The sequence below is a fragment of the Carcharhinus amblyrhynchos genome, chromosome 32 (genome assembly GCF_965287045.1).
Source record: "Carcharhinus amblyrhynchos chromosome 32, sCarAmb.v2.hapA, whole genome shotgun sequence".
Classification (NCBI taxonomy): domain Eukaryota; kingdom Metazoa; phylum Chordata; class Chondrichthyes; order Carcharhiniformes; family Carcharhinidae; genus Carcharhinus; species Carcharhinus amblyrhynchos.
In genome coordinates, this window is record NC_137355.1 from 17,453,288 (window position 1) to 17,478,801 (window position 25,514).

At 47.4% G+C, this 25,514-nt stretch overlaps 1 protein-coding gene across 2 annotated transcripts; it reads right to left on the reverse strand.

Moving 5' to 3' along the window:
* Positions 1-18: 18 nt before the first annotated feature.
* On the reverse strand, positions 19-21,927 carry stoml1 (stomatin (EPB72)-like 1). 2 transcript variants are annotated; one of them, XM_080216199.1, is made up of 7 exons: positions 21,686-21,911; positions 16,971-17,077; positions 14,906-15,055; positions 9,542-9,745; positions 7,777-8,005; positions 4,748-4,942; positions 19-1,699 (listed from the first exon to the last, which is right to left on the reverse strand). In XM_080216199.1, the coding sequence occupies exons 1-7, from the start codon at positions 21,771-21,773 to the stop codon at positions 1,503-1,505; spliced, it is 1,170 nt and encodes a 389-aa protein (XP_080072325.1). In that variant the 5' UTR covers positions 21,774-21,911; the 3' UTR covers positions 19-1,502. The 2 variants fall into 2 exon arrangements, with proteins under 2 accessions (XP_080072325.1, XP_080072326.1); XM_080216200.1 differs by lacking the exon at positions 14,906-15,055 and having other exon boundaries at positions 21,686-21,927.
* Between the last annotated feature and the right edge of the window lie 3,587 nt (positions 21,928-25,514).

Here is a 25,514-nt window from a genome sequence, read left to right on the forward strand (position 1 = left end):
ACAGCACAGACTCCAAAATACAAACAGAGACAATTTATTTTGATCTCAGTACAGAAATTTTCTATCTTGGAGGTTCAAAGTGCAGCAAATAAATTAAGAAAGGAATCACAATTAAGCCTTGATTACATTTTTACAACAATCTCAATCTAAATTCCACTCCCTTCTATCCATTGCTTCAATTCTAAATAGATTCTGATCTTGTTCAAAACATTAGAAGTTACCAAGCATGCCCACACCAATCTAAATTCTTGTATTCCAACCTTCTGCCTTAAAAAGAGATTATTTCTTATATTTATATAGCGCCTTTAATGGCCTCCGATCATCCCAAAGCACTTTACAGTCAATGAATTACTTCTGAAGTGTAATCACTGTTAAGGTAGGAATTGGGGTGACCCCGGCAAACAGCAATGACAATATTCATCTGTTCGAGGTGCTGGTTCATCTCCACCATTGGTATCGCGACGGCAACAATTGTTCCAATAAAAATATTTTCCCACTTATTTTAAATAAAGGGACTAAAACTCTCCTGCCAACTCATCCGAGCCTGCCTCAAATTTGAGTCACTGCCCGTGCACACTTTCATGGGCAGCGGGGAATTAGACCTTGTGTCTGCACTGGTCAGGCTGGTCTTCCTCAGCTGCCCTGCACTTAAAGGCTGCAACCTGCTCCTTTAGCCAGTGGCCAGATTCACGAACCCACGGCACAGTCAACACACATAGCTAGAGCCGGAACAGCAGCATCACGCAGCACAGCAAATGGCCATTCGGCCCATCACGCCAATGCCAGCTCTCTCTTTCTCTCTCAAAGAGCTATCTGATTGGAGAACCTGGGTCCCTGGCGCTGTGAAGCAGCAGTGCTAACCACCGTGCTGCAAGCTAAAATGTCACAACAGCCACCGGAGTTCCTGGTGTTACTCAAATTCCTGACGATGTGACCCGGTGGGTTATTGGAGCACAGGGAAGCTGTCTGGGGAGCAGGCAGGGTGGAAAACTGGCCCTACCACGTGGCCTTCTGGCTTACATTCAAGCCCCATTTCAGCTCTCAAACACAGCGTAGTCTGAACTTCCAGTTGCAACACTGATGTATTGCACTACAATTCACGCCAATGTCAGCTCTCTCTCAAATAGCTATTCAATGGGTCCCACCATGCTCCCCTGCCAATCTTCTCTTAGTGCAGGTCCAATTCCTTTGAAAGTTACCTGCCTCCAACACTCTTCCAACACTACATAACAAGCACAGGAGAGAGACAGAGGACAGAACAGTAAAGCTAACTGGAGTCTAGTACCTGAGAGTCAGAATTAAAGCACTGTGGTCTAGTATTACAAATTTATTATTTTTTACCCTCCCCCCTTTCAAGGACTACATTATTAATCCATTAAAAACTATAAACAATAAGTTAATATAGCACCTTTGAGAAAATAACAGAATAAAAATAAATAAAACACAGAACGAGGAACTGAGGTCTGTGACTGAGGCGAGAGTGTGATCACATTTCCGTTGCATCATGGATTCAGTTTCTTGATAAGATCCTCCAGCTTCATCGCAAGTTTCAAGTCGCCCTGTACGCGGATCCGTCCACTCATGTAGGCAGAGAAGGGTTTCAGGTACCCCGAGAACAGGGCCTGCATGGTGTCTTCGGATACCTCCAGGGTGACATCGGGGTCTCGTTTAGGCATCCCATAGCCTGCCTGACCAGAACCTGAAAGTTAACGAGAGGTGATTATACATAGCCAATAACCAACCTCAACAACTTGCTTCGTAAAGTTTTTCTTTAAACTGGAGAATTATTTTAAAATTCATTTGTCATTGGCTAAGCTGGCATTTGTTGCCCCAATTACACAGGGCCTTGATGAGGCCACCTAGAGTATTGTGTGCAGTTTTGGTCTCCTTTTCTGAGGAAGGATGTTCTTGCTCTTGAGGGGGTGTAGCAAAGGTTTACCAGGCTGATCCTGGAGATGACGGGACTGATGTATGAGCAGAGATTGACTAGGTTAGGATTCATTACCACAAGAAGTAGTCTATGAAAAAACATTGAATGTATTCAATAGATCGCTGGATATAGCATTGGGGTGAATGGGATCAAAGGTTATGGGGAGAAAGCAGGATTAGGATTGAGTTGGACCATCAGTCATGATCATAATGAATGGCACAGCAGGCTCGAAGGGCCAAATGGCCTCCTCCTGCTCTTATCTTGAATGTAGTTGTCTGTGAGAAGGTGGTTTGCTAGGCCATTTCAGAGGGCAGTTGAGAGTCAACCACATTGCTGTGACTCTGGAGTCACATGTAGGCCAGACCAGGTAAGGACGGCAGATTTCTTTCCCTTAAGGACGTTAGTTTAAAATTTATTTACTAGTCTCACAAGTAGGCTTACATTAACACTGCAGTGAAGTTACTGTGAAAATCCCCTAGTTGCCACACTCCGGCACCTGTTTGGGTACACTGAGGAGAATTTAGCACAGCCAATGCACCCTAACCAGCACATCTTTCGGACTGTGGGAGGAAACTGGAGCACCCGGAGGAAACCCATGCAGACACAGGGAGAACGTGCAGACCCACACCACAGTGACCCAAGCTGGGAATTGAACCCAGGTACCTGCTGAGAAGAGGCAGCAGTGCTAACCACTTAACCAGGTGGGTTTTCCCAACAATCGACATTGGTTTCATGGTCATCACTGGATTCCTAATTCCAGATTTTTTTTATCAAATTCAAATTCCACCACCTGCCATGGCGGGATTTGAACCCGGGTCCCCAGAACATTAGCTGAGTTTCTGGATTAATAGTCTAGCGATAATACCACTACGCCATCACCGACCAGCAGGAAGTATCAGGCATCCTCTGGTCACATATAAAGTCACGATGTAGAGATGCCAGCATTGGACTGGGGTAAAACAGAAAGAAATCCCACAACACCAGCTTAAAGTCCAAACAAGTTTATTTGTAGCAAAACCCACAAGCTTTCTGGATAGGCTGTCCCTTTGTCTGGTGGCTGAGAACTCTCAGCTTTTGCTATAAATAAACCTGCTGTTGTGGGATTTCTTTCTGTTTCACATATAAAGGCCAGACTGAGATCCAATCTTCAGAAGGAAGTCTAACTCAACTTGTAGTTGATCCTCTAGCATGTTGTCATATGTTCCCCGAAATCTAATTATCTTACAAAAAAGTGTTTAGTTTCACGTTATTGTCTGTATTTTTATTTAAATGGTTTTCAGGATGTGATTAATCTAGCAATGGTCCTACTTTTTGCTGAAAACCCTAGGTAAACTCAGGTGGTGACGACAGCATTGATCGTGGGTCTTCCTGAATTGGTACCACTTCACAATCGTATCCTAAAATTCAGCACAAAATTCTTGAGATATGCTGTCGAAGCTTTTAATCTGGGACTCATCAGGACAGATGCAAGAATACCAAATTTCAAATTCATGCCTCATGCTGACTGGACCAAGCTTTGCCATGGAGAGCACAGCCAGGAACTAGTGCCGCTCTGCTTTAAATGTTAGCAATTCACAATAACCAGACATGCTCCTTTCGTCTGCAGAGAACACGTCCCTGCATAGGAAGATGCACGTAGCTTCTAGCAAGGGTAACTGAACCACACTGCGAGCCTGACTGATCAACTGAAATTGGTTGTTAGTGTAACACTTGTGATAGGCCGGCACAGTGGTTAGCACTGCTGCCTCACAGCGCCAGGAACCCGGGTTCGATTCCCGGCTTGGGTCACTGTCTGTCTGGAGTCTGCACATTTTCCGAGAGGGTTTCCTCCCATAGTCCAAAGATGTGCAGGATAGGTGGACTGACCATGATAAATTGATCTTTAGTGTCAGGTGGACTAACAAGAGTAAATGCATGGCATTAGGGCCAGGTTGGGATTGTGGCCGGTGCAGACTCAAAGGGCCAAATGGCCTCCTGCTGCACTGTAGGGATTCTATAGTAAGAACTAGGAGCAGGAGTAGGCTCTGTGAAATCTCACCTAATGTTAGACATTATGCTCTGGGTTTTGCAGGTTGAGTAAGGTCAGGACTCTGCCTATTGTGAACGGCGATTCGTATCTGTCTAGATGGGTGCCAAACAAAATCAACAGTGCATCTCTTCTTACAGCAACACCTCGCGACAAAACATTTAATGCAAATTAATATGATACAAGGCCTGAGATCCCAGGCTTTATACAGTAGCTATTCTGTCGTCAGAAAGCTGCAGCCCAACAGCAACAGCACAGGAGGGAAGGGAATGCATTTCTGAATTCAGCTTGTTACGGAGGGTACTGTGGCACAGTGATGAGCACTGCTGCCTCACAGTGCCAGGGACCCGGGTTCGATTCCCGGCTTGGGTCACCAGCTGTGTGGAGTCTGCACGTTCTTCCTGTGTCTACCTGGGTCTCCTCTGGGTGCTCCAATTTCCTCCCACAGTCCGAAAGGTGTGCTGGTTAGGTGCATTGGTGGTGCTAAATTCTCCCTCAGCGTACCCAAACAGGCACCAGAGTGTGGCGACTGGGAGATTTCCACAGTAACTTCATTGCAGCGTTAATGTAAGCTGACTTGCAGCACTAATAAATAAATGTAAACTTTGTCAAGTGACTGATTAACAGTTTAACCAGAGGCAGAGCTGCAGTTACTGGTGTGTTCCAACCAGTGACTCCAATTACACCGGTGCATACAAACACAATCTCATTCTTTCAATACAAAGCAATTACAGTATTATCTTCACACAAAACCGCATTAAACAACACAAACGAAGAAACATTGGGCTCACCGCTGCTGAGGTCCAGATAATATAAATTCTGAGCTCCATTCTTCTGGTTAACGGTGAAAAGGTAACAGGCTCCAATCTGCTTCACAAGGTCCTCCGAAAGGAAGGCCCTGACTTTGGAAAGTATCCAGTCTGGATTGGCATGGTCGCTGTCAGACTGGTCAGACACAGTCTCCCCAGACGAGGTCTGACTGCTATCTGTAAGGAAATCCAATAGCATTTCAGAGAGATTGCCCGTCTGGTGAAGGGAGAATTTAATTTACAAATCTCTGCTGTCCTAAGCCTAACTCTGAAGCCCTGTTCACCCCTGAACTCACTCATTGATCTACATAGGCTTTTAGTCCAGCAATGCCTCAACTTAAAATTCTTCTGTTCAATTCTCTCCGTGCCCACCCCCCCGGACACGGACACACACACAGGGCCTCCCCCAGCTCCCTACCCATCCAAGGTCTCTGCATCCTCAATATTCTTGGAGCTTTGCTGAGGAAATATATTCACTAATGTCCTTTAGGGAAGGAAATCTGCCGACCTTACCTGGTCTGGCCTACGTGTGATTCCAGAGCTACAGCAACGTGGTTGACTCTCAACTAGCCTCGGGCAACTAGGGAATGGGCAATAACTGCTGGTCAGCCAGCGACACCCATGTCCCACAAATAAATAGAAAGAAGTATGTGGGACACTTGCTTTCATCAGTCGCGGCACTGAGTTTACGAACTTACGGTGGCACAGCGGTTAGCACTGCTGTCTCTCAGCGCCAAGGATCCGGGTTCAACTCCTGGCTTGAGTCACTGTCTGTGTGGAGTCTGCACATTCTCCCCGTGTCTGTGTGGGTTTCCTGCAGGTGATTTGGTTTCCTCCCACAGCCCGAAAGGCGTGCTGGTTAGGGTGAATTGGCCGTGCTAAACTCTCCCTCAGTGTACCTGAACAGGCACCGGAGTGTGGCGACTGGGGGATTCTCACAGTAACTTCATTGCCCTGTTAATGTAAGCCTACTTGTGACACTAATAAATAAACTTTAAAGCTTTAAAAGAGTTTAAAAGCAAGGAGGTCAGGTTGGACCACAGCTGGAGTACTGTGTGGGGTTCTGGTCAGCTCACTAGCAATAGCACTAGAGGAGATTCACCAGGATGTTTCCTGGGATGGACCATTTGATCTATAAGGAGAGACTGGCTAGGCTTGGATTGTTTTCTCTACAGCAGAGAGGGCTGAGGGGGGTGACATGATTGAGGTGGATAAGATTATGAGGGATATGGACAGGATGAGTAGGGACTTGTTTTAGGGTAAGGGGCAAAAAGTTCAGAGGGGATTTGAGAAAACAACTTTTTCACCCAGAGGATGGTGGAAATCTGGAACACGCTGCCTGGGAAGGTAGTGGAGCCAGAAACCTTACAACCTTTAAATAAAAATTTGTATGAGCACTTGAAATATAACATTCAAGGATTATGGTATAAGTGAAGGAAAATGAGACTAGCACGGCTTTAGGTGATAGATCTTGTCGGTGCAGACTCAATGGGCTGAAGGACCTTTTCTGCACTGTATGACTATTTTCTTTCAGATACTTAAGCCCAAGCTCTAAAATTCCCTCCCTCAACCTCTCTCACCTCCTTTCAATCACTTCTTAAAACTAATCTCGGCTTCTGGTCAGCAGTCCCAATATCTCCTGGTGTGGTTTATGAGTTGCCATGTTTTGTCTATCAACAGTCCCGTGAATCTCTGCTACACTGAAGGTGCTGTGTAATTAAGAGCTGTTGGTGTCACAGGCACTAGTCCCATGTAATTAATCCCAAGCTTCTTGGACAACACCATCCAAACTCACAACTACTTCCACCTAGAAGGACAAGGGCAGCAGACACATGGGAACACCACCACCCACAAGGTCCCCTCCAAGCCACCCACCACCCTGATGTGAAAATATATCGGCCGTTCCTTCGCAGTTGCTGGGTCAAAACCCTGAAAGTCCCTCCCTAACGGCATTGTGGGTCAATCCACAGCATATGGACTGCAGCAATTCAAGAAGGCAGCTCACCACCACCTCCTCAAGGGGCAACTAGGGGTGTTGGCCCAGCCAACGACGTCCTTGTCCCACGAATGAATGAATGAATGAATGAATGAATGAATAAAAATCCCACAGTCAAGGAGCCAGACATGGTAATAAGACTGGCCTCAGTGGTCAGGAAAGGCAAACTTGTTCGAGGTTTATATTCCTGTTTACTAGCCAAGGCTGGAAGCAGTCCCATATCTCAGAAACACTGGCTGGACATTGTCTTTGGGGGTTTAAATATCCTTGTTTAAATTAGAACCCTTGTGTCTGTGGCCCAGGATTTGTGCTTACATCTACTGTTCTCTGTCCTGTCCTGTTTGAGCTCAGTAACTGTAGTGTCTTGGACAGGGCTGCATATCGTGGCGTGGCATGGCAGCACAGTGGGTTAGCACTGCTGCCTCACAGTGCCAGGGACCCGGGTTCGGTTCCCAGCTTGGGTCACACTCTGTATGGAGTCTGCACATTTTCCCCTGTGTCTGTGTGGGTTTCCTCCCGGTCCGAAAGACATGCTGGTTAGATGCATTGGCCGTGCTAAATTCTCTCGTAGTATACCCAAACAGGCGCTGAAGTGTGGTGACTAGGGAATTTTCACAGTAACTTCATTGCAGTGTTAATGTAAGCCTGCTTGTGACACTAATACAGTTTGAACTTTCAGTCACTGGTGGATAAATAGTACAGTAAGAAGTCTCAACACCAGATCAAAGTCCAACAGGTTTATTTGGTAGCACAAGCCACTAGCTTTCGGAGCGCTGCCCCTTCATCAGGTGAGTAAATAGTACATGAGGACACCAAACTCTGCGAGCTCAGGCAAACTGAAATACAAATGAAGGAATGGGAATGGAGGTTTAAATTCTGTAGCTGGCTACTGGAGTGCCTGCACAGGCCAAAAGCTTGGGCAGGGCTCCACGACGCCTCGGTGGGGTGTGTGTGTGTGTGTGTGTGTGTGAGAAGCTGCATTAAGCACACACTTCCAATCGGAACTCTGGCTCACCTTCACTATCACTAGAGTGCATAGAAGGCTGGTCCAGTTGCTGAGGGCTTTTGTTTTGCAGAATTTGTGCGGCTAACTTCCGTAACGGGGCAGGAAGCTTGTTCAACCGATTGCCAGAGGGAGATTCCACTTGAAGAACATTCTCTGGTTGTTTTATTACCTTGTGCATCATCAGGTCAATCTGCTGTACTTCCAGACCCCAGTGTCTGGTCTTGCGGTTAACCTCAGGCTGCACGGGAAAATGAGTCAAACCAAAATCAACTTACAGCATTCAAAACCCCGGGTGTTCATGATTTATAGACTCTCACAATAAACACACGTCCATATTAAGTTACCTTCTCCTTCGCTTCCTATCTTCCTCAGCACAATTTTGTGGCACAGTGGTTAGCACTGCTGCCTCACAGCCAGGGACCCAGATTCAATTCCAGTCACAGGCCACTGTCTGTGCGGAGACTGCACATTCTGCCTGAGTTTCCTTCACATGCTTCAGTTTCTTCCCGCGATCCAAAGATGTGTGGGTTAGGTGGATTGGGCATGCTAAATTGCCCCTCAGTGTCCAAAGATGTGCAGGTTAGGTAGATTAGAGAAATAAATACATGGGGTTATGGTGATATGGCGATATGGCCTGAGTCAGATGCTTTGCTGTGGAGTCAGCGTAGGCTCGATGGTCCGAATGGCCTCCCTCTGCATCTTAGAGATTCTATGACACCCTGTGTTAACTGACGGTTCACCCAGTTCTGTACATTAAAGCTGGCATTCCCTAATCTCCTTCAGCCCTATAACCCACCAGGGTCACAACACTCCTCCAATTCAAATTTCTTAGATTTCGCCAGAACACTCTGCCTGAAAGGGTGGTATGGAGGGGGAAAGACAAGCACTTGTAACACCACAGCATACAAGTCTACGAAGCAAGGGCTGGAAAATGGGATCAGATCAGATAGGTGCTTGATGTCAGATGCAGATACGATGGGCTGAAGGGCCTCATTTTGTGCTCTATAATTTACATTGCTTTGCCACTGTGCTGTTTGGATATAAAGATCACCATTTCATGGCACAATGGTTAGTACTGCTGCCTCAGAGCACAAGGGACGGGGGTTCATAGAATCATACAGTGCAGAAGGAGACCACTAGACACATCGAGTCTGCACCAACCACAATTCCAGCCAGGCCCTATCCCCGTAACCCCATGTATTTACCCTAGTTACATCATCCTGACACTAAGGGGCATTTTAGCATGGCTAATCCACCTAACATCTTCGGACTGTGGGAGGAAACCAGAGTACCTGAAGAAAACCCATGCAAGAAGGGGAGAACTCCACACAGACAGTGACCCAAGGCAGGAACTGAACACCTAGGTCCCTGGCACTGTGAGGCAACAGTGCTAACCACTGTGCCATCATGCCAATTCCTGGCTTGGGTGACTATGTGGGATCTGCACGCTCTCCCTTGTGTCTGTATGGGTTTCCTCCTGGTGCTCCAGTTTCCTCCCACAGTCCGAAAGACATGCTGGTTAGGTGCATAGGCCATGCTAAATTCTCCCTCAGCGTACCCGAACAGGCGCTAGAGTGTGGCGACTAGGGGATTTTCACAGCAACTTCACTGCAGTGTTAACGTAAGCCTACTTGTGACACTAAATAAACTTTAAACTTTCTAACAATGTAGACAGAGTGATAGAATGAGCTGCAAACCGGCAGGACCGCAACCTAGGTGGCCCTGTTATCAGTGGTTGGCACAACAGCTAAACGAAAAGGGACACCATACTCACCACGACCTGCTGTTCAATTTTACTCTTGTCTGTCTGGATTTTGGCCAGTGATTTCTTCTGCAGCAAGTATACCAAGATATTCTGGGCAGTGAATGCTGTGGCACTGTCTGTATCCTCCATTACTGCCACAGATCGGACCGGGTTCCAGATTTGGTAGCGGATCTCTGCATTCATCGCAATCAACGCTCCATCTTTACTTGCTGCCTGTACGAACAAGATGAAAGTTTAACGTTCCTTACGCGAGATGTACTGTGACATTGGATGGTTTTATTTCTAATTATGGAGCGATGAGAAAAATTTGCAATTCCATATCTATTTTGTTATTAAAATGAAAGGTTCACCTGGTACACAATTTTCTCCTGGTACGCATTTCTGCTACATTTCAAAATGGCATATTCCACTGGCAGAGTGATAAGCACTGCTGCCTCACAGCGCCTGGGACCCGGATTCGATTCCAGACTCAGGTCACTGTCTGCGTGGAGTTTGCACATTCTCCCCATGCCTGCATGGTTTCCTCCAGGTGCTCCAGTTTCCTCCCACAGTCAAAGATGTGCGGGTTAGTTGGATTGGCCATGCTAAATTGCCCCTTAGTGTCAGAGGGGCTGATAGGGTAAGGATGTGGGGATGGGGCCTGAGTGGGATTGTGCTCAGGGCAGACTTGATGGGCCAGATGGCCTACTTCTGCACTTTATTTGATTTATTATTGTCACATGTATTAGTATACAGTGAAAAGTATTGTTTCTTGCACGCCATACAGGCAAAGCATACCGTTCATAGGTAAGGAAATGAGAGAGTGAAGAATGTAGTGTTACAGTCATAGCGAGGGTGTAGAGAAAGATCAACTTAATGCAAGGTAGGTCCATTCAAAAGTCTGATGGCAGCAGGGAAGAAACTGTTCTCAAGTCGGTTGGTACGTGACCTCAGATTTGTGTATCTTTTCTCTGATGGAAGAGAGAATGTCTGGGGTGTGCAGGTCCTTAATTATGCTGGCTGTTTTTCCAAGGTAGCGGGAAGTGCAGACAGAGTCAATGGATGGGAGGCTGGTTTGTGTGATGGGCTGGGCTCCGTTCACGACCTTTTGTGGGGTTCTATGATTTGAAAGAGCAGTTATCAAGGAATTCGCTACTTGCAGCGTTTTAATTGATTAATTTAACAACAGATTGAATAGAACAGCCCCACAAACACGTGAATTTAGGAGAACGAGGAGTGCTTGCCATAGAAAAGTTACAGTGCGGAAAAAGGCCATGCACCCGTGGTCTGCACCAGCCTCTCGTTTTTATCTCACTTTCCAGCAAATGGTGCTGAGGGTTACAGCAAAACTTGTTGACTCTTGAACATCCAAAATTCTCAGAATGTTGAGACAGGGTCAATGCTAAAAGGTTGTTTCCCTCTGGCTCAATTGCCCAGGATGAGGGAGTCACAGACCAAGGGTAAGAGGTGAGCCATTTTGGACAGAAGCGAGGAGAAGCTCTTTGGTTGGAAGCTTGTGGAAGTCTTCACCCAGGAGAGCTGTGGAAGTCTTCACGCAGGAGAGCTGTGGAAGTCTAATCATTCAGCATACTCAAGGCTGAAGTTGGCTGATTTTTGGACTCGAGTTAAAAGATTTAAAGAATGGTTTTATTGGATGGTGGAGCAGGCTTACAAGGCTCTGTTGTCTTCTTTGAATCATAGAATCTCTACAGTGCAGGAGGAGGCCATTCGGCCCTCCGAGGCGGCATCAACTCTCTGACAGAACATTTTACCCAGGCCATATCCCCGTAACCCCACCTAGTTACCTCACTAATCCCCCGACACTATGGGGGAATTTAGCATGGCCAATCCACGTAACTTGCATATCTTTTGGAGTGTGGGCGGAAACCCGAGCACCCGGAGGAAACTCACGCAGACACAGGGGGAACATGCAAACTCCACACACCCACGTTGGCTCCTATTTCATTTGTTATGTTTAGTTAACAGCAATTAGACTATGGAGGCTTTAAGGGCTGTACACCTTCAGTCTGACAGAAGAATAATGCTGTGTTTTATGGGCCTTTTCATACAGAACAATAACAAGTAATATCAAGTAATATTTGGCAACATCCCAATACATAAGCAAAATATTTGACCCAATTATCACACTTTGCCTTGAACACAACATTGCAGGCCGCACATACCCAAAGAAGAGCAAGTTAGATGGACTGGTCATGCTAAATTGCCCATGTCAGGAGGACTAACAGGGCAAATGCATGGAGTTGCTGTGATGGGGCCTGGGTAAGACTGTGGTCGGTGCAGTCTTGATAGGCTAAATAGTTTTTAAAGTTTTAAAGTTTATTTATTAGTGTTACAAGTAGGCTTACATTAATGCTGCGATGAAGTCACTGTGAAAATCCCCTGTTCACCACACTCTGGCACTTCACACGGGTACACTGAGGGAGAATTTAGCCAATGCACCCTAACCAGCATGTCTTTCAGGCTGTGGGAGGAAACCAGAGCACCCAGAAGAAACCCATGCAGACACAGGGAAAACATGCAGACTCCACACAGACAGTAACCCAAGCCAGGAATTGAACCCGGTTCCCTGACACTGTGAGGCAGCAGTGCTAACCACTGTGCCACCCAGAAGGAACAGCCCCCTTCTGCCCTGCAGGGATTCTATAAAAAGCAAGTCATTTCCTTGGGGTGTCTTTAGGCCTCGGGGACAAGGCTGCAAGGGTTTACAAACAATCTGTTATTGAGTTCAGGAAGCCTTGTGCCTGCAATTAATCTGAGAGATACAGAACTTTGCGGCCTTAAAGAGACAGATCAAACAGCAAAAAAAGCATCAGTACTAAAGCAAAATTCCATTGGAAAGTTAAATGAACTCCAAGTGTTCTCTGCCTACAAATGCTGTCAGATTTGCTGAGTTTTTCCAGCGTTCTATGGCATTCTCAACACGGTCTGTAAGATGGTTAGAATGCTTCACTCCTTATAAAATAGTTTAGTCTCTGACTTATCATCAGCAATGCCATAGAAGATACGCTTAGTCACTCCAGGTCCCCGAGAAACTGTGATCCCAGGCGATGAGTCAATGCTGCCAGAAGAGGAGTAAAGACTCCTCCTTGGAGTGGCACTGTGGTTAGCACTGCTCCCTCATAGTACCAGGGACCGGGTTCCATACTGGCCTCAGATCACTGTCGTGTGGAGTTTGCATGTTCTCCCCGTGTCTGCATGGGTTTCCTCCAGGTGCTCCAGTTTCCTCCCACAGTCCAAAGATTAGGTTGATTGGCCATAGTAAAATTGCCCCTTAGCGTCAGGCAGATTAGCAGGGTAAATAAGTGGGGTTAGGACCAACTAAATTAAATTAAACAATTTAAATCTGACAAAGCTTTGACAAAGGGTCATCTGGACTCGAAACGTCAGCTCTTTTCTCTCCTGGCCTGCTGAGATTTTCCAGCATTCTCTCTTTGGGAACTTATATCTGGGCTGCTGTTCAGGTGTTTATCACACACCAGGCTACTTGTTTGCATACGATCTGAACTAGGCACACGTGACGAACATAATTAACTGCACACAGAAAACAAAAAGTCTACTTATAGCAGAAGTAAAATATTGAGGATACTGGAATCTGAAACAAAAATAGAAAATGCTGGAAACTCTCAGTGGGTCTGACAGCAACTGTGGAGAGAGATGCTTTCATCCAGATCAAAACATTGGCTCTATTATTTATTCATTTATTTATCAGTCACAAGTAAGGCTAACATTAACACTGCGGTGAAGTAACTGTGAAATTCCCCTAGTCGCCACACTTCTGTTCGGGTCAATGCACTCTAACCAGCACTTCTTTTGGACTACGGGAAGAAAGCGGAGCACCCAGAGGAAACCCACGCAGACACAGGGATAACGTGCAGACTCCACAAAGACAGTGACCCAAGCTGGGAACTGAACCCGGGCCCCTGGTGCTTTGAGGCAGCAGTGCTAACCACTATGCCATCGCCCGAGTTGTAGAGGCAGTGCAGGAAAATGCTGGTTTCTGATAAAGAACTGAGCAATGAAAAGTTCACCTAGAAGGGCGGCACAGTAGCTAGCACTACTGCTTCACAGCTCCAGGGACCTGGGTTCGATTCCCAACTTGGGTCACTGTTTGTGTGGAGTTTGCACATTCTCCTCATGTCTGCATGGGTTTTGTCCGTGAGCTCCAGTTTCCTCCCACAGTCCAACGATGTGCGGGTTAGGTTGATTGGCCATGCTAAATTGACCATAGATGCATAGGTTAGAGGATTAGTGGGTAAAATATGTGTGGATATGGGGGTAGGGCTTGGGTGGGATTGTGGACGGTGCAGAGACTCAATGGGCTGAATGGCCTCTTTCTGTATTGTAGCGTTTCTAAGCTGGAACTGCTCAGCAGTGCCAAGCATTAAAACACAGCCAATCCTACTCTTGTTCAAGGATTACCATTCTCCTGGGCAGTTCACCAGGAGCACCATCGGCAGTCAAACTTACTGACACTCAGACCTCAGCCAAAAAGGGACAACAGCGTAAGGCAGCAAGACCCTCGTATCAAGGTCGCCACAGGTCAAGATTGTGGGAGCATGGCGAGAGCCAGAGAGTTGATCCTATGCACCAAGAAAACACCCAGAAAATGAAGAGAACTTTACCACACACGCAACAGAAAAACAAATTAAGACACTGGGAACAAGGACAATGGGCTAAATTCCACATTTTAAAAAATGTCTCACGCTGCAGTTCCTTGCCTAAGAACAAGAGACAGCCTTGGGCATCACTCAAAGCCTCATTTTAGCTTCCGCACAGTGACACAATTGTTAGCACTGCTGCCTCAACATAAAGTTCTGCAATTTATTTTCATCCATTGTGGAAATGTGCAAGTAAAATAAAGTTCTGCAATTTATTTTCACAGGGACCCAGGTTCGATTCCTGGCTTGGGTCACTGTCTATGTGGAGTCTGCACATTCTCCCCATACCTGCGTGGGTTTCCTCCGAGTGCTCCAATTTCCTCCCACCTTCCAAAGATGGGCGGGTTAGGTGGATTGGCCATGCTAAATTGCCCCTCAGTGTCAGGGAGATTAGCGGCTTAAATATGTGGGGTTCCAGGAGAGGGCCTGGGTAAGATGCATGGTTTCCTCCCAGTTCAACGATGAGCAGGTTAGGTGGATTGGCCATGCTAAATTGCCCCGTAGTGTCCAAAGATGCGAGGGTTAACAGGGTAAATATGTGGAGTTACAGGGGAAAGGGTCTGGATGGGATTGTAATTGGTGCAGGTTCAATGGGCCTCTTTCTACCCAACTCCCAGCAGAAGTAAATGTTTGGCATGTGGCTTCCTAAGGCCACCACCGTAACTTAACGCCTCAGATTTACCTTCTAGAAATCGGGGCTAAAGCGGTCACATACCTCAAACGGTGCGGTAGTGACAGTTTTAGGTCGGAGGTCAACCTTCTGCCACTGATCAACAAAAGGCAACAAGAGGATCATTCCGGGGCCTTTGCTGCCAATGATCCTTCCTAAACGGAACACGACTAATCGCTCGTACTTGGGCACCGACTGCAAACAGAAACAGTGAGCTGTTAGTGAGAACCAGGCCCCTCCGTCCCACACCGCAAAGCCCCTACAACTCAAACTCTTCCTCAATCACTGAGGTGAGCTTTCCATGGGGAAGTGGAGCAGTGCTCCACAGGGTCCAATATTCAATCCCAGGACTATCGCGTAATCAAAGCAGAATTAAATGCATTAACAACAGACTCTGCAAGCTAATGTCACAACAGCCACTGGAGTTCCTGGTGTTATTTAAATACCCGAAGATGTGGCCGGGTGGGTTATCGGAGCACAGGGAAGCTGTCTGGAGGAAGGCAGGGTGGAAGACTGGCCCTACCATACAGTCCCTACAATGCAGGAGGAGGCCATTCGGCCCAATGAATCTGCACCGGCCACAATCCCACCCAGGCCCTATTCCCTGGGAATTTCCACCCCCTCCCCCCGACACTAGTGTCAATTTAGCACGGCCAATCCACCTAACCTGCACATCTTTGGACTGTAGGAGGAAACTGGAGCACCCGGAGGAAACCCACGGAGACACGGGGAGAAGGTGCAAACTCCGCACAGACGGTGACCCGAGACCGGAATCGAAACTGGGTCCCTGGCGCTGTGAGACTGCAGTGCTAACCACTGTGCCACCGTGCTGCAAGCTAAAATGTCACAAGGGCCGCCAGAGTTCCCGGTGTTATTCAAATTCCTGAAGACGTGGCCGGGTGAGTTACTGGAGCAGAGGAAAAAGAGGTAGGAGGAGGATTGGAATGAGGCACTCTGAGTGTTAAAGTGGGTGGTGCGGGCTTGTAGGGCCCGTTTTGTGTGCTGTGTTGTTCTTTGTTCTTTGAAAGTTGTCTGGAGGGCAGGCAGACTGGCTCTACCATGTGGCTGACTTTACCAGTGTCAGTGTTGCCTTCCAGTTTACATTCAAGCCCCATTTCAGACCTCAAATGTAGTCTGACCCTCCAGTTGCAGCACTTGAGCGATATGTTGCACTACTACTCAAAAAATCCCTACAGCTAAGCCCCTTCTCCCCCAACTCAACGGTTGTGGCCAAAGTTAAAAGATCCCATAGTATTAACGAAGAGCAGGGAGTTCCACTAGTGGCTAAAGTAATATTCCTCCCGCAACCAACAGTATAGGATTTATTAAGCTTCAGTTCCGTTTGTGGGATCATACTGAGTGCAGTGTGCTCAAGCTTGTACGTTAAAACATTTGGAGTACAAGTAGGCCACTCAGCCCCTCCATCCTACTCCACTGTTCAACGACATCCCGATTGATCTGATTTTAACCTCAATGCCACATACCTGCCTGCCCCCAATAACCGTTCACCCCTTGCTTATCGAGAATCTATCTCGTTTATAATTCTATTTCAAGAAAACTCTTCTCTGCTAATGAGAATTTCAGTAGCATAGGCAAACCTGATGGTGCACTTACGTGGTGTCAAAGGAGTCAGCACTCGGAATTTTTTCCAAATCTAGCCCAATTCACTGGTAAGCTAGGACTTCCTACACTCCCGATTCTGCCACCAAAGAGGCCTGACAACACCAGATTAAAGTCCAACAGGTTTATTCGGCAGCACAAGCCACTAGCTTTCAGAGCGCTGTCCCTTCATCAGGTAAGTGGGTCCATCAGGTAACCTCCACATCACCTTAGCCTGAGCTACATTCCCTGGTGAAAGGCTGTTTGGAGGCTGTTAGGGAAAGAGCTGATCTGTAGCAGTGGGGGCACGGTGGCACCTACCTGATGGAAGGGGCAGCACTCCGAAAGCTAATGGCTTGTGCTACCAAATAAACTTGTTGGACTTTAACCTGGTGTTGAGAGACTTCTAACTGTGTTTACCCCAGTCCAACACCGGGATCTCCACACTGAAGGGGCCACAATGTGAAAAAGGAGAGAGTACAAGTCAGGTTTGCCACTCTGGATTCCGTACCTTTAGAACAAACCATCCCGTGATTGGAAAAGTGACGACCACCAACAGAGAGGCAAGGACGATCAGAATCCAACTGCATAACAACTCTGAACAGCCCCGAGTACTGTCTGAAAGAGGAAAGGCAATTGATTTTTTAAAAAAGGCGAGCAGATTTAGACTTATCAAGCAAGATAAGATAGGCAGCGACAGGTTATTTTCATTGCAACTTACAAAACACATATCGAACTATTGAATCAAGACCATCAACATCGTTTGAAGAACTTGATTGTAAAGTTAGGGTGCTTACTCTAATTACTGGAATTATTTTGCTTATTCACATAGGAGCAGGAGTAGGCCTTTCAGCCCCTTGAGTCTGTTTTTGTTCAATTAGATCATAGTTGATCTGTACCTCAATGTTATTTTCCTGCCTTTTGCTCTGTATCCCATGACAACAAAACTGTTTGGTTTAAGGGGTTTTAAAATAATTGTTATTGTCAAGAACTGTTTAAAATTTGATTTTTACTGCTTCCATACAATCATACACTTTGGCAATAAATTACTTAGTTCATCTTATCCTGGTAAGTAGTCTTGCAACACCAGATTAAAGTCCAACAGGTTCATTTGGAATCACGAGCTTTCGGAGCGCTGCTCCTTCATCAGTACATTTATTGACTCCGAAAGCTCATGATTCTAAATAAACCTGTTGGACTTTAACCTGGTATTGTGAGACTTCTTACTGTGCCCACCCAAGTCCAATGCCAGCACCTCCACATCATCTTAGCCAGAGATACTTATGCTGGTGAAAGGCTGTTTTGCGGCTGTTAGGGAAAAAGCTGATCTGTAGCAGTGGGTGGCACAGTGGCATAGTGGTTAGTACTGCTGCCTCACAGCTCCAGGGACCTGGGTTTAATTGCCAGCTCAGGTCAGGGACTGTGCAGTCTGCACATGTCTGCATGGGTGTCCTCCGGGTGCTCCTGTTTCCTCCCACAGTCCAAAGATGTGCGGATTAGGTGTATTGGCCATGCTAAATTGCCCCTTAGTGTCCCGGGATACATAGGTTAGAGGGATTAGCGGGGTAAATTTGTGGGGTTATGGGGATAGGACCACGTTTGGATTGTTGTCAGTGCAGGCTCGATGGGCCGAATGGCCTCCTCCTGCACTGTAGGGATTCTATGTATGCTAAATGAATCATATATTTTTTCTGTTGAAGGGTGCAATACCATCCTTGATGTTGTGTCAGCTATGGCTTAGTTAATAGCACCCTTACCTATGAGACACAGGGTTGTGGGTTCAAGTCTGACCCCAGGACTTGAGCACAAAGATCAAGGCTGACAATCCAGAATAGTATTGCATTGTTGGAGCTGCCATTTTTGGATGAGGAAAGCAGGGTCTCGTCTCCTTTCAGTTTACACAAAAGATCCCACAGCACTACTTTGAAGAGTTGGAAAGTTCTCCCCAGTGTCCTGGCCAATATCTATGCCTCAATCAATAACACAAAATGAGAGCTGCTGCTGCTTACGGGTTCCCTGTGTGTAACCTGGCTTCTTATACTGCAGCACTGACCAGACAGTACTCCATTGGCTATAGACTGCTTTGGAATATTCTGTGATCATGAAAGGTCAAGGATTACGTCAAGGTCTCAGCTCATTTGGAGGCATGGATATTTGTCTACGAGTGAGATTCTTGCATTAACCACAAGGCACGGTGGCACAATGGTTAGCACTGACGCCTTTTGGCGCCAGGGATCTGGGTTTGATTCCCAGTTTGGATCACTGTCTGTGTGGAGTTTGCACATTCTCTCCGTGTATGCTCCGGTTTCCTCCCACAGTCTGAAAGACGTGCTGGTTAGGTGCATTGGCCATGCTAAATTTTCCCTCAGTGTACCCAAACAGACGCCAGAGTGTGGCAACTAGGGGATTTTCACAGTAAATTCACTGCAGTGTTAATGTAAGCCTACTTGTGACACTAATAAATAAACTTTAACTTAAGGTTGATGTGCAGCATAAACACTAGCACAAGGGCCAAAAACACTGTTGTTGAGCTGCAAATTCTACTCAAGAGCTTGTAATGCATGTTGAAATTGCAATCCTCAGGTACCTTCGTAGAATGATACAGCACAGGAAATTCAGCCCATCGTGAACATGCTGAGTCTTAAAAAGCGCCATCAATTCCTGCATTGTGCACTGGAGAGATCAACTTGCCAACTCTCCTTCTTCACCGGTGAATTAACCTCACCTTGCAACAAACAGACTATCTTTCTCCAAAGCAACAATACAGGCAAGTAAATAGTCTACATGGGTTTGCAGAACAGAGCAGCTTGACTGAAAGCATAAAAACATCACATGCCCAAGTGTGGGTGATGTGGCTCAGGTGTAGAAGTCAAGTGAGACTCATCAGTAATGGCAACGACTCACTGCGATTCCATAAACAAAGCACAATTTTGGCACCTTACACTCAGATTTACAACCTTGGTAAACGGTATAGAAAGTAAGTTTGACTATTTCTCCAGCTCATTCCGGGTCTGAGCAACAGAAAAATTAAGATGAATTAAGATGTCATGTTCTGGTACAGAGCGCTCACTTGCAATAGGAGACCTGGGGAGCAAATTTCATACATTCCATATACGATCCATTCAAGAAGAACAAGAAATTAACTTCAGAGTACAAAAGTGCCCGTTTTACCTCACTGTTTGAAGCACCAACTCTTTCTTGCTAGGTCACAGTTCAGATTTTTAACTTTATAAAACTAAATAATGTGTTAAAAAATTATAAAATAACATTTGTCTGTTTTTAAACTGTCTCAATGTTAATGAAAAATTATTCTTAAATATTTATTTAAAAATCTTATATATAGAACCCCTACAGTGCAGGTGGTGGCCATTTGGCCCATCGAGTCTGCACCCACCACAATCCCACCCAGGCCCCATTCCTGTAATCTTACGTATTTACCCTAGCTAGTCCCCCTGACATAATGGGGCAATTTATCATGCCCAATCTATCCAACCCGCACATCTTTGGTGTGTGGGAGGAAACCGCAACAAACACATGCAGGCATGGGGAGAACAAGCAAACTCCACACAGACAGTGACCCGAGGTAGGAATCGAACCCAGGTCCCTGGTGCTGTGATGCAACAGTGCTAACCACTGTGCCGCCCATGATAAAATGCATTATCATTTCATTATTAAATGAGGAATATTCTAACCATTGCTCTGCAGTCACCATTAAACCCTCCCCCCCTCTTCCTTGATCACACCAACCTCTCCCCCCATTCCACCCCCCCGCCGATTAAAATCTCCAGACACCCCTGGTTCTTGACTCTCTCTTTGAATCCCACCACCAGCCCTGCACCTTGACTCTCCCCAGATCCCTTCAGGGTCTGCCCAAACCATAATCTCCCCTCCCATGACCTCCTGGATCTTCCCCACCACCCCCCCAAAACTTCAGATCCAGCCCTATCGCGTGCCCCTCTCAGATCATCCCAATCCCACAACCCTCACCTAGATCACCTTCCTGCTGCCTTGGAAAAGCAGCCAGCTTAAACAAAGACCTCACGCGCTCCGGACATACTCTCTTCCACCTTCTTCCAGCGGGAAAAAGATACAAATGTCTGAGAACGTGTACCAACCAATTCAAGAACAGCTTCTTCCCTGCTGCCATCACGTTTTTGAATGGACCTACCGCGCACTAAGTTGATCTTTCTCTACACCCTAGCTGATTGTAACGCTACATTCTACACTCTCTCTTTCCTTCTCTATGAACGGGATGCTTTGTCTGTATAGCATGCAAGAAACAATACTTTTCACTATATCTTAATACATGTGACAATAACAAGTCAAATCAAATCAATGACACCCTCCAAAGATACCCCTGAATCCCGCTGACTGCCCCCTCACCCCCCAACCTGTCATAGACACTCGCAGAGATAGAATCTGAATCCCTCAGGACACCCACTGACCCTCATTCCAATGATCTCCTGACTCCCAGATACTCCCCTCTCCCTCACTGCCCCTAGGACATCCCCAACCTGACATAAACACCTTCCCAAATACCCCTGAAACCCTCCCCTCCCACCACCAGCATAATCACCTCTGTGCCTCAGGCCAATCAGCCCCTGAACAGCACTAATACCCATTACTGCTCCTTGACCCCGACCTCCACAGACATGCCCCAGCCCCCCCCAACACCCAGACAACTCCCTGACTCTCCATAGACACCACGCACCCACCCCTGGATACTAAACTCTGGAAATACCCTCCCCCACACCCACCCCTGGATACGCCCCTCATCTTCACCCTGAAATCCTCTAATCCCTAACTCACCCTCTGACCCCCACAGATACCTGCACAATACCCACCCCCCCCCTTGAAAACCCCCTCAGGATAACCACCTGACTGATCCACACCCCAAATCACCCCCTGAACATCAGTGACACCCCCACTGACAACCATTAATTCCCCCCCCCACAATAAACATGCCCCAGGGCATCCCCTGAACCTCCACAGTCACCCCCCCCCGCCAAAGATACCTCCCCACACCCATCTCTGGATACACCTGACCTTCATCCTGAAGCCCTCTGACGCACCCCCCCCCCCAGCTCAGCCCCTGACCCCCACTGGCACCCCCACAAATACCCCTGAATAACCTCCTCCCACCGTGCCCCCAGCCTCCCACTCCTCCTTTCTCCCCCCCTAACCCCTTCCCCGCCTCCTGTCCCCCCAGCCCCCACTCCCCCTTACCGGCTGGGGGGTCTCTGCAGCAGGGGCTGTCGCTCTGCTCCCCGCTCCATTCATTCTCCTCGCTGTCGGGTAGCGGCTGGTAGCTCATGCTGCCCAGGCCGGCTTCTCCCTCCCTCTGCCTCAGCCCGCTTCCCTCCGCCCGGGCTCCCGGGCCACGCTCGGTTTCTCTCCCTCCCGCTTCTCAGCCATTGTGACCTCCGCCGCCGCGGTCACCGTGGCGCTGCCGAGGAGCAGCGAGCCGCGCCAAGAGCAGCACCGCACTCGGCCTCCGGCTCAAATCCCGACAGCGTCCCCCTGGAGCCTGGGAGGACTCATCAGACCTCCCACCCCAACCGGAGCTCGGGAGGACCAGGGGATGCTCTGGGGTTGGGGGCTTGGGGCATATTTATTGGGGGGGGGCGGGATTAATGGTTCTCACAACCTGGTGTTGTGAGAATTCTTACTGTGCTTGGGAAGATCATGATGTAGATCATCAGACCTCCCTCCCCCATTGCGTCTCGCAGGACTCACCACACCTCCCACCCCCACCCAACTTGGAGACTGGGAGGACTCATTAGACCAGCCATCTGGAGCCTGGGAGGACTCATCACACCTCCCACCCACCTGGAGCCTGGGAGGACTCACCACACCTCCCACCCACCTCGAGACTGGGAGGACTCACCACACCTCCCACCCACCTGGAGCCTGGGAGGACTCATCACACCTCCCACCCACCTGGAGCCTGGGAGGACTCATCACACCTCCCGCCCCAGTTGGGGCCTGGGAGGACTCATCAGACCTCCCAGCCGCCCCCCCACCCGACCAACACCCAGCAACCATTCAGGCCATTGTGCTTGGCCTGGCTCTTTGCAAGAACTCAAGTTTAAAATTTATTTATTTATTTGGGTCCGAACGACTCCCTAAACCTGTGGGCGGCACGGTAGCAAGGTGGTTGGCACTGCTGTGTCACAGCTGCAGGGACTTGGGTTCGATTCCCGGCTCGGGTCACTGTTTGTGTGGAGTTTGGACATTCTCCTTGTGTCTGCGTGGGTTTCTTCTAGGTGCAGACTCGATGAGCCGAAGGGCCTCTTTCTGCACTGTAGGATTCTATGATTCTAAACTCTGCCCACCATTGACAATGGTGCAGTGGTTAGCACTGCTGCCTCACTGCACTAGGAATCCAGTTTGGATCCTTTAGGGAAAGAAAGCTGCCAGCCTTACATGGTCTGAACTCCAGAGTCATACAACTCCCCTCTGAAATGGCCAAGTAAGCCACTCAGTTCAAGGGCAAGTCAGGATGGTCAATAAATGCTGGCCCAGCCAGCGATGCCCGTATCTCACAAATGAATAAAAACAATATAAAACTTATGAGGGCCCTTACACAGAATCATCTTTTCTCCTTCAAGTGCTGATGGACTTTGTACCTTTCCAACATTTTCTGTTTGCACTTCAGATTCCACGCATTCAGTTAACAAGAGAATTCACATTGCAAAAAGGAAAGGGTGGATTCTTGACACACCAGAAAGTCATCCCATATTTTATTTCAAACTGCACATGTACATTGAACACAGGGTGAAAGGAATGCTGATCACTAACACCAACATTCACCCCAATTTTCAGCTAAGAACACAGGTAAATAAATGAACATATTTTGCATTGTCTACTCTTACTCATTTAATACCACTGTGTTGATCACTAAATTTTGCATAAAACCAAAGGTTTGTCTGAATGGAAAAGTGATTCTTTCTGATGCAATTAGTGAGCCATCCATCATCCATGGTCTTTCTGATATTGATCTTGTTCCCTTCTCTCCATTTTTACTAAACCCTTTAAACACCATGCATGAAGTATAGGGCAGCACCCTGCTTCATAGCACCATGGACCCAGGTTCGATTCCCAGGTTGAGTCACTGTCTATGAGGAGTCTGCACATTCTCCCCATGTCTGCATGGGTTTCCTCCAGGTGCTCCAGTTTCTTCCCACACTCCAAAGATGTGCAGGTTAGGTGTATTGGCTATGCTAACTTCTCCCTCACTGTACCCAAACAGGCACCGGAGTGTGGTGATATGGGGATTTTCACAATAATTTAGGCAGCACAGTGACACAGTGGTTAGCACTGCTGCCTGCAGCACCAGGGACCTGGCTTGGGTCACTGTATGTGTGGAGTTTGCACGTTCTCCCCGTGTCTGTGTGGGCTTCTTCTGGGTGCTCCAGTTTCCTCCCACAGTCCAAAGATGTGTGGGTTAGTGTGGCCAAGCTAAATTGCCCCTTGGTGTTAGGGGGACTAGCTAGGGTAAATGCATAGGGTTATGGGGATAGGGCCTGGTGGGATTGTGGTTGGTGCAGACTCGATGGGCCAAATGGCCTCATGCTGCACTGTATAATTCTATGATTCATTGCAATGTTAATATAAGCCTACTTGTGACATTAGTAAATTAAAAAAGTGGAAATTTATTTATAACCAGCCTCGATTCATGCTGGGTGGCTAGATTTGGGGATTTTATTATGATAAACAGGCTTGCATACCTCAGAAATGGCTGCTCCCACTCACATTCCTTCCATTCTCAAGATGTCAAGCTTTATTTTTTAATCCATTGTCAGGGTGACAGAGTCCTTGGCAAGACCAGAATTTATTGCCCATCCCTATTTGCTGTGGGGTGGTTTACATCCAAGTATTTTTCTAGTCACTGGTGAGTCTGGAATCACACAAACTAAAGTTTAAAGTCATAAAGTATATTTATTATTGTTAAAAATCAGCTTACATTAACACTGCAGTGAAGTTACTGTGAAGATCCGCTAGTTGCCACACTCTGGCACCTGTTCGGGTACGCTGAGGGAGAATTTAGCACAGCCAATGCACCCTAACCAGCACGTCTTTGGATACTAAGGGGGACTGGCGGGGTGAATGCGTGGGATTACAGGGATAGGGCCTGGGCAAAATAAAAAGGTAGGTTGGTGTAGACTCAATGGCCTTCTTCTGCACTGCAGGAATTGTATGATCTTGTCCCAGAGAGTGGTTAGAGAGCAGCCGGGTGGACAATGGTTAGCACTGCTGCCTCACAGCACCAGGGACCCGGGTTTGATTCCTGGCTTGGGTTACTGTCTGCGTGGAACTTGCACGTTCTTCCTGTGTCTGCGTGGGTTTCCTCCGGTTTCCTCCCACAGTCTGAAAGACGTACGGGTGCTGGAATACGGTGACAAGGGGATTTTCACAGTAACTTCATTGAAATGTTAATGTAACTCTTACTTGTGACTAATAAACTTTAAACTTTAGAATGTGAACTCGATACTGCAAGGAAGATACATGCAAATACCACAGATGCATTTAAACATAAATGGATAAGGGAAGAACAGAGTCGAGGGAATTGAAGAAGTGTGCAAAGCTGCTCAAATGGAACACAAACACCAGAGACCAGGTGAGTCATAGATAGGATCATAGAATAACTACAGTGCAAAAGGAGGCCATTCGGCCCATTGAATCTACACAGGCAACAATCCCTCCCAGCTCCCCATCCCCGTAATCCCACATATTTGCCCCGCTATTCCCTCTAAACTATGCATCCCGGGCCACCGAGGGAGAATTTAGCACAGCCAATCAACCTAACCCGCACTGTGGGAAGAAACCGGAGCACCCAGAGGAAACCCACGCAGACCGGGGGAGAAAATGCAAACTCCACACAGACAGTGACCTGAGGCCGGGAATCGAACCCAGGTCCCTGGAGCTGTGAGGCAGCAGTGCTAACCACTGTGCTGCCAACACGTATGGTCTCTTTCAATGCTGCAAGTATCAGCCATGATTGAATAGCGGAGTAGACTCGATGGGCCGAATGGCCTAATTCTGCTCCTATGTC

Coding starts and splice junctions, on each gene's coding strand:
- stoml1 (XM_080216199.1), bottom strand. CDS start 21,773: ATGAGCTACCAGCCGCTACCCGACAGCGAGGAGAATGAATGGAGCGGG. Junction 9,746..14,905: donor TCACTACCGCACCGTTTGAG/GTATGTGACCGC, acceptor TTGTTCGTACAG/GCAGCAAGTAAAGATGGAGC. Junction 4,943..7,776: donor GCACTCTAGTGATAGTGAAG/GTGAGCCAGAGT, acceptor ATTTCCTTACAG/ATAGCAGTCAGACCTCGTCT.